Source organism: Microtus oregoni, unplaced genomic scaffold (assembly GCF_018167655.1).
Source record: "Microtus oregoni isolate MIOR12 unplaced genomic scaffold, Mior012 000025F_ref0000491, whole genome shotgun sequence".
Lineage (NCBI taxonomy): Eukaryota > Metazoa > Chordata > Mammalia > Rodentia > Cricetidae > Microtus > Microtus oregoni.
In genome coordinates, this window is record NW_024543084.1 from 17,633,604 (window position 1) to 17,642,795 (window position 9,192).

At 53.9% G+C, this 9,192-nt stretch overlaps 1 protein-coding gene across 1 annotated transcript; it reads right to left on the bottom strand.

Moving 5' to 3' along the window:
• Positions 1–8,043: 8,043 nt before the first annotated feature.
• LOC121462958 (LIM homeobox transcription factor 1-beta-like) lies at positions 8,044–9,134 on the bottom strand. Its single transcript, XM_041674938.1, has 2 exons — positions 8,996–9,134; positions 8,044–8,234 (listed from the first exon to the last, which is right to left on the bottom strand). The coding sequence occupies exons 1-2, from the start codon at positions 9,132–9,134 to the stop codon at positions 8,044–8,046; spliced, it is 330 nt and encodes a 109-aa protein (XP_041530872.1).
• Between the last annotated feature and the right edge of the window lie 58 nt (positions 9,135–9,192).

The following is a 9,192-nucleotide window of genomic DNA, read 5'->3' on the forward strand; positions in this document are numbered from 1 at the left end:
GTTTCCTAGATCAACAAACCTCCCCACTTGCTTTCGTGCTTGCCGAAAGGGGTGGGCCGGAGAGCCGGAGAGCCGGAGAGCCGGGGAGCCGGAACCTTAAAGCTAGCCCTCCCCACACGCTCCCTCCAGTGGTTCCAAGGGGGTGCCATTCCGCCACTCCGTGTAGGTGCTCTATCCCACAGGGCACCCGGACTCCAGCCGCGACGAACCTCGACGCTTTCGAGGTTCCCTCAGCCGCGAGGGAACCCAAGTGGCTGCGGCGGGGCCCAGGGTTCCGGGCTCCAGCCCAGCCCGTCCTGGATCGGATCGGATTCCTTCATAAATCAGCGGCTGGGTGAAAGGGCTGCGCGTTAGAAAGGGCAGGACCGTGTGCGCGTATTAGAGCGCGCGGTTCCCAAATCCGGGCTAAACCCCTGGTGACACTGAAATTCATCAACCTCCGCCAATGCCCCTGCTCCATCTACCGAGGAGCCCGGGAGCCTGCACACCCTCGCTGCCCCACTCCGGGCAGGAACGGCTGAGAGGAGTGTCTGGAACATACCGCAGGCCCAGGCTGGCCTCGGCAAACGGAGCTCTTCCCTCTGGGAAGGAGTTATTCTAACCTTTCTGTCCTCTAGTCAGGGCTGGTCCCTCAAGAGCACTCAGTCCTGGGAGGGCAGGGACCCACCCCTGCCCAACCCTTTCCGTCCGGTGCTCAGAAAATAGGTTCAATTGTTCAGACTCAATACCTGGGGCTCCAGCAAGTCAGGAGATGGCGACCTGGGGATCCCAGGAAGGAACGGAGACCTTCGGAGCCTGTTTCCTCGCCCACAGGTCCAGCTGGGGGCATAAAGCCAGTGAACTCCACAGGCACTCAACAAGTACCGTTTCTTTCTAGAAGAAATGATCCAGCTCGCATACTCCGCTCAACCCCGCTCTGCTCTTGCAAGTTCATTTGCACTGGTCAAGTCCCAGAGTGTTAGAGAAAATGGTCCCATCAAGCCTACTAGTCATGGCGGCCATCCATGGACTGCATGTGGCGGGAAACAGAGCCTTTCCTTCTCAGGGGATTCAGAGGTGGGCTCCAGTCCTCGGTGAGAAGCAAAAGGTGGCTGCAGGCCTAAGGCCTCCTACACACGGTAGACAAAGCATTCCTGCCTCCTGCTTACTTCCCAGCAGAAAGGAAGAAAACACACATCGACTGAATTTCCTACCAGGCCAGGTTGGCATCTCTGAATTTGCTTCACTTTTTCCTCAGAGCAATCCAATGAGATGGGACCTGTCATCCCCATTCCACAGATGAGGAAACTGAGGCTCAGACTCTGGCCCAGTTACTTGGAGGTGATTAGGGCCTGTTTCCCCAAGTAGAACTTGCTAGCAACCTTGTTCTATTTATTTATTTTGACAGCAGTGCTCCTCTCAGAGCTCAGGTTACCCTATAGCATCTTAGCCCTCTGATTTCCACCCTGGCTTCAACTAGGATGCACAAGGATGACCCAAGTAACTGCAGCAATCTCAGCGCTACTGGACCAGAATCCCCTCTGCAGGCGGCAGATGGGGAGAGAGAGACACAGTCACCCCCAGCATGCTCCAGCTCAGCAAGGCCCCTTCTTTCCCACCGGTGGTGCTGGGGAGCTGGAGGCCCAGTGTTGTGGTAGGTTCACCTCCCTCCCCAGCACCTTTGTTCATTTAAGCAGCTTGCTCCTGCCTCTCCCTTCTTAGCCAGCAATCTCTGCACAGCGCTCTCTCTCTCTCTCTCTCTCTCTCTCTCTCTCTCTCTCTCTGTGTGTGTGTGTGTGTGTGTGTGAGAGAGAGAGAGAGAGAGAGAGAGAGAGAGAGACTCTTTCTAGCACAGGCCAGCCAGGAAGCAGTTTTGTTTCTTTTAGAATGAGACTCTAGAAAAGAGATTTTCTCCTTGAGTCTCAGGCAGAGCACCAGGATAGCCAGGTGTCTAGGGTCACTTGGGGCCAGGCACTCCCTGAGGTCCTGTTCTCTCCACGTGTCTCCCCATCTTCCTTCAGGACCCCCAGGGTCATGGAGCTGAGATGGAGACAATATTGCCCTGAGAAATAACAAAGGAAGGCTCACAGGAGAATTTATTTGAACTCATCAGAGACAAGCAAAAGGTAAAGGCCATTGAGGAAGTGCTGTCAGCCAGGCCTGAAACCCAAGAAAGATGCCATTGGGAACACAGTGGCCCCTTGTGCCCCAGCACTGCACGCCACAGCGGTAGTTAGAGCAAACACAGGCCCTTCTCTGCCCGTCACTTACACCTTTCCCTCAAATTACACAAACTTTGAAACATTTTTCTAGAAGAAGATGGATGCTTCAGGAGACTTGAGGTCAAGGCTGGGCTGTTTAAAGTATATTATTAACAAATAAACATTTACTGCAGGGAAAAAAAAAGAGGAGGAGGAGGAGAAAACCTCTATAGGCCACCAGGGATCCAAATCATGTTGCTTTTGGCATCAAATGACAGGAGACATTTATGACATGAATGGAGAACACCAGCGGCTGATGGAAAGGCAGCCGTCTGCCACTTCTCTTCCCCTGCCTTAGAACCAACTTTTTCAGACCTCCCCTCCCCTCCTCCCGTCACCTTTCCACTTCTGACCGCAGTGGTAATAAATACACATAATTTGGATTTTGCTCTTTGCTGCCATCAACACAGAACCTGGGAATTGTAGAGAGCTAAAGATCTGGCTGGGACAGTCAGAGACCTGGAGTCCTGGCCACTTCGGGGCTGACTGAAAACTCAAACTCACACTGGCTCTGATGATGGGTGGACCATCCTCCCAGCCTCCAAACCTCAGGCCAAGGACCAACTGTGAGTCTAACAAAATGCAAGTTGTAACTCATGACATTGGGAATGTCCTCTATCCTTTGGCCAAAGTGAGGCCAAAGTTGTTGAATTGTGCTTATATACCCTGCAACCCTCCACCCCCTATCCCCCCCCCCAGTCTGTCTCCCTCCCTCAGGCTGTCTCTTTCAAAATCCGGCATAGTCACAAGACATTTCCCCCAGGAAGTATACTAGCACATCACAAACAGAAACTTCACAAGGCCAGTGAGCATGGACACAGGCTATCTTCCAACCTTCTGGAGTGCTCTGCCGCCATTATGTCTGTCTTCCTTCTGAACTTGGGGTTCTTGGGGTCTCTTCCCCACATCTTCCCCCCTCCCCGGAGATGTAGGCTGAGCTTTCTTGTCTGGCACTTGAGTCAGAACAATTACAGGCTGAGAAATCATATTATTGACTATGCTTTCCCAAGTAATATGCAGGCCATGGAGATGCCATTGCTTGCCCGGTGGAAATATTGCTTCTCTGGACCAATACACGACCCCTGGAGGAACAGAGTCACATGCTAGCCCAAGATGCTAACACACTATTGGTGTCTGCACCCATCCTCACAAGCAGAAGTTTCTCCAACACTGAAGCAGAGGATAAAGGATGCCTTCAGATGAAAACATTGACTGAAGCTCCACCAGGTGTCCCGCAGTCACCGAGCAAGGTGATGTCATCAGCTAGGTAGAGACAAGGGCTGAGGGTGGGCTGCCATTTAGCTGAGTGCTAGGGCTGGGGGTGAACCTGGCTGTGACTCAGTATCTAAAGCTCTTTTGTAGCAGAGGGAGGCAGTGTCCTCTCAGGCAAAGGAGAATGGTTTCCCTGGGGGACGACGTTGATCTACTTAGAAACCTGTCCGAAGTCTGGAGAGGATTTTTGGAAACAAGACATTCCCTGCCAATGCAACCCCGAGGACAGCAATAATTTCCAAAGGGTAACAACATATCAGGCAAAGACACCAGTTCCTTTGGGCACCCAATCTAGAGAGTCTATAAGAATACTTTCCTAGGTAGGCAGGTCTTGGTTATACCGCAGAGGGTCAGATAGGTGCCTCGTGGCTTTGTGTTTCTAAGTTTGGCATGAAGGCAGGAAGAAACCCGGACCTTCCAATCACATACCATAGAATAGATTCTCACAGCCGCTTCCCTCCACTTGAGAAAAACACTGCAAACAAATAAGGCCACAGCAGCCCAGAGCCTTGGGAATAGAGGGTGAGCCAGGCTGTGAATAATGCTTTCCTTCAGCCCCAGATGCCTGCACGGCAGGAAGTCTTCCCCTCACCTCCAGCCCACAGAGGAGGTGCTGGGGTTAAACATACAGGCTCCCTCTAAGGGACCAAGGGATCCCCGGACTGGCGCTGGCAGCGGGAGCCCTTCAGTCTTTGGGGCTCCAGAAAGAATACCCTACTTTTGTAAGGCCACGTACTGGCTCCTTTTTCTAATCAGGTTTCTTGAGAGAGCCGGTACCCCCGGCAGTGGGCTGGAGTGTTTGTAACTCTGAATTCGTTTGATACAGTGGGGAGATAATTCAGGCTGGGGATCCCACCGTTAAGCGGGTGCCGGTGGCGAGTGGTAACCCCAGTACATCTAAGGAAGAGGCCTTCCTTCCAAGCTGGGAAACGAAACCCAGGAGCGAGAAAGGGCCAGGAGCCTGGGGTTTGCCCCACAGATGCCACACTGACACTAGCTGTCCCTGTTCGCAAGGCCGCGGTGAGTCTTTCGATCCAGGAAAGCTTTAGCCTGGGTAAACACTTCCGAGGAAAAGAAGGTGATGGGAAGAGCCGGGTTGAGCCACTTGCGGCCGCAGCTAGCCGGGAGAAACGTTTTAAAAACCAGACCAGGACTCTGGATGCCCACTTCTGCCGCGGAGGGGTACCCTACCTGGGCGAACTAACCCAAGGATTTTGCCAGCATTTTCAGCAGACCCGGGAGGTCGCAGCACCCGAGGCTTGGGCGCCCCGGCAGGCCCCTTACAAGCGAGTGGAAGAGTTCCCGAAAGGAGCTCCGCATCCACCCCCCCCCCCCCAGCACAAAAGGCTCCCGCGCGCACACCTAATATCCTCCAGGCCCCGGAGCCGCTCCACAAGCCCTCAGACTCCATTGTGTGACAGATTTTTGGACTCTCCCACCGACCCTTCCCCCCCTTCCGGAGCCTCCTCCAGGAATCCACCACCTCCTTAGGACAGAAACCTTTTCCAGACAAGAAGCGTTCGGAGCTAGTGAGCGACAGCCGGCAAGAGAAGGGAGTTACATAATTCGATTTCACCAAACTGCCAAGAAAAACAACATATATTGGGGAGGGAGGTTGTCAATTTTTTTTTCTCATAGTTTCTCCAGTGGAAGACACAGAGCGGTGTTAGCGATTTTGCGGAGGCCGTGTGTTTTCCCGGTTTCTAACCCGGTTTTCTATTCGGAAGAGGACCGAGGTCTCTTTGAAGGAGTCCCAAAAACGCACATAAGGACAGGCAAAAAGGAGAGTTTTCAGGTTACAAACAAAAAAAGTCCCAGTTCCGCGGCCCACATTTTTTCCTTGCTCTGCCAGGCCTGCGAGTTGATTTTATCAATTGTCCTAAATGTTCCCAATAGCTAATCAATCGCCCTGTGGTGCGGAAAACAACTTCGCGCTTCTGGGTGCGTGAGAGATCGTTGAGAACAAACCGAAAGGAAGACACACATCAAAAAGACCAGCAACCTCTTTACAAGGACCAAGCCTGCCGTTCCGCTCAGCCGGGTAAGGGGTGCCTTTTATAAAACGTGTGTGTGTGTGTGTGTGTGTGTGTGTTGCTGTAAATTCCCAGTGCCGAGGAGGCACACACTCAAAATCAAGAAAGCACGTCTCCGCACCCATTTGCCTTAATTCTCGTCTGAAAAGCATTTGGGCACACATGAAATAAATATGTATGTGGGATTCTCAAAGAAAAAATCATGAATAAAAATATTTTTTATTGTATACAAAGAACATTGTTTCCGTGTGAGTTCTCAGGGAGCCTGCCCGATCTGCTCCCTGCAAAATGCTGCCAGGAGACCCTGGGGATTTGTTCCCCAAGATTGTGTTGATAACGACTACCCCGCCCAAGCACACCAGGAGGCCCGCCTGTAGCAGGTACTTAATCGTCATTGTCATTAGGAAGAAGGAATGGTGGAGGAGGGAAGGATGAGAGGAGAGGGTAAGACAGACTCCCCTTTCCCCAGGCTTCTGAGGATGCACACTTCAAACTCAGGGACCAGAGTCCTGGGGAACAAATTCCTCCCCAGCACCAGGGTTGGCAACTGGGTAGAAACGGGTTCTTTGGTGAAGTGTTTTTCTTTTCTTTCAAAAACAAATATCAGTGGGACAAAGAAGTTGCAAATGTTTAATTGTTTTGTAAAGTGGGGAGGTTGGTCACTCTTCTCTCTAAGGCAAAATCCAGCTCCTGTTGCTATTTCGTGACTGAGCCAGAAGGACCTGGGAGGTGTCTTTGCTCTCTTTCTCTCAGAAGAAGCTCCAGAACGACCCTAGGGGCAACTATGTGCAAAAGGTTGCAAAGTCTTTCCAGTGTTAAAATTAAAAAATTAAAAACCACCCCCAAAGTTTCAGAGGCCCATTTTCTATCTACTTTCCCAGGCCTCTTAGAAAACCCACGTGTGGGGCTGCTTAGGTGGGAGGCTAAGTGGGATGTATGAGGTTTCTCCCAGAGTTCAGCCAGGCGCACATCCCAGAGAGGGGCTGCCTGAGTCATCTCCAGTCCCTAGTCATTGCTACCCCATTTTATTTGTGCGGCTGCATGCACGGCTGTGGGTGAACGTCAGGCACAGACGCGGCAAGGACCTCAACAAGGTGCCTCCACCCAGGGAACGCCATACAGAAGGCCAGTCCTACACCACGTTATAAGACCAACAAAAGGACAGATCTTTGAAACCCAGCCCAATTCTTGCCCATAGAAACACCACCCTACTCCAGCCACCAAAAAGAGCAAGGTGCAGAAAGCAGTTTCTGTGGTTTCCCCAGTCATTGGGAACACTCCCGACCTGGACCTGCCACCAAAGCCCTATGCTGGACTCCGGCCTCAAGTTTGGTATTTTCAGGCCCCAGTCAAAGAGTCTAGCTGCCCCTCTTCACACTAGACCTTGGATTTGGTGACAAATACTTTGTCTGCACTCACTGAATGGCACACATAGCCCTGCCTCCTTTTTCTCCAAAGGCTTAGTTAGGTACTAAGAACCGCGAGCCCAAAGCACCTGAGCAGCCATCCGACCTGGACCTGCAGTCCCATCCAAGACACCTTTCTGAGCACCGCTTAGAAGTTCTCATAGGCGCACACACGCTTATCCCTGCAACCCCACTCCCAGGACCCCCACATCTTTCTCTCCACTGAGGCTCCTCATTGTCGTCACCCCCCACCCCCTCCAATTGCATTTCCAGGCATATGACCCCAGGCAGGTCATAAGAAAAAGCTGCTGTGCTCTGTCCCCAGCCTCCAGCCATACAAATCCCCAGCACCAGTTTAGCCTGGAAACTATAGGTAGGGCTCAACACACTTGTCTTGTGTCAACCACTCTTTCCCAGTACACTGTAAGAAAGGAGGCCGTCTGGGAGGCCTGACTCCTTCAGTCAGCCACTCCAACTAGGATCCCGAGGTGGTGGCTTCCTAGCTCCAGCTAAGAAAAATTATAAGGGCAAAATTCCCAGTATGAAACGGTTTAGGAAGATGGACACCCACTTCTCTTTACCAGAGAAAAGTGCTACAAGGAACCATGCAGGGTGCAGACCTCCCTGCCTGAACGGCAGCCCAGCCGGGGTTCAGCACCCGCCTCCCTGGCTTCAAGAATCCCAGATGCTCTTGGATTGGGGAAGCACACAGTAAGGCTTGGCTCTCTAAAGCAATGCCTTTCTTGGATAATAAATTGTTGGTTCCCACTTCAGGCCTTAGTGGGGCCAAGCCCTTCCCCAGCACAAGCATCATATCCACCAGTCTGCCCAGGGCTTTGTCTTGTACCCCAATTCAGTCACTCAGCGCAGGTTTCCGGGACAACAGATGGCACCTAAGGGCCACCCCACCAGTGTTGGCTGGGATGCGATAGTTGGCCCCAGCCCGGAGACACGCAGCCCTTTGCGCCCTCCGAGCTACCAAGCCCAGTGGAGCGCGGAGCTGGCCGTAGGGCGGCGCGGACACTTCCCGGCAGGGACCGGCGGGCTGGAGTACTGGTCCGTGGCGGGGAAAGAGAGGAGGGCAAGAGGCGCTTACTGTTGGTAGTCTTGTTTGCAGTACAGTTTCCGATCCCGGAAGTAGCAGCTGGTGGTGAGGGCTTGCTGACATGCCGCGCACTGCAAACACTCCTCGTGCCAGGACGACTCGTTGACTCGCATCAGGAAGCGGTCGGAGATGGGCCGCTGGCAGCCCTCGCAGACAGCGGGATGCGGGCAGTCGGAGCCTGCAGCGCACAGGACGAGAGCCGGGCCGTCAGCGCCGTCTGGCCCAGTCCAGGAGCGCCACCCTTCGCCAGAGGAACCCCAGCCGCCTCGCCAGAGACCCGGCAGCCACAGACAGCACGTCCCTGTCTGTAAGCTGGGGCACGGAGAGGCTGAGGGCCTGCAACCTTGGCTGGGCACTGCACTCTCCCCAACTGCGGAGATCCAACGAGAAGGAGCTCCGCTCGGGGTGGCCGGCTGGGACCCAACCAGCGAGGTCAGGCCGGGTTACTCGCTGGCTGACACGCGCCCACGATGCTGATTGTGCCTTCTGCCCCAAGACCCGTGGTTTGGATGGACCCGGGGATAGGGTTTTTTTTTTTTTTCCTTCTAGAAGTTCTCCTTCCCTAACTGACCTGGCACCTCTCCCGGACTCTAAGGTGACAACTTGGTTCTCCACCATCCCTAATACCCGCTTTCCACCCCAGCCCCGTCCGTAGTCCGTAGCAGCAGTTCTAGAACCCAGCCCCGTAGAGGATGGTGTGAGTGACAGCTGAGGCTGTTCGGTTCTCTGTCTGGGTGATGTCCCTGAACGTTGTCCCTTCGGGGAGACTGTCTACGTGTGCTTGTTGCCCCTTCAGTGGTCTTTCCAGGGATCCGGACCCCCTCCCCACGTCCTTCAAGCCCATTTTCTTTATCCTTTGACTCTCGTGCCAGTGTCCACAGCGGCACGATGGTCCTACCCCTGATCAGAACTATTCAGGCGTTGTGACCCAGCACTCACCCAGCAGCACCCCCAGGGTGGCCGGTCCGGGGCGCAGGGCGTGCTCCTCCATCTTGATGCCGTCCAACATCTTGGCGCAGTCCGTCTGCCCGCGAGGGAAGCACCTCTCCAGCGACTCGGGACCTGTTGCTATATCCATGGGATGCCGGGAGCGCTGCGGACCCTGCCGGACGGGCCGCTCGCCCTCCCGCCCGTCC

Coding starts and splice junctions, on each gene's coding strand:
- LOC121462958 (XM_041674938.1), bottom strand. CDS start 9,134: ATGGATATAGCAACAGGTCCCGAGTCGCTGGAGAGGTGCTTCCCTCGC. Junction 8,235..8,995: donor CACCCTGGGGGTGCTGCTGG/GTGAGTGCTGGG, acceptor TGTGCGCTGCAG/GCTCCGACTGCCCGCATCCC.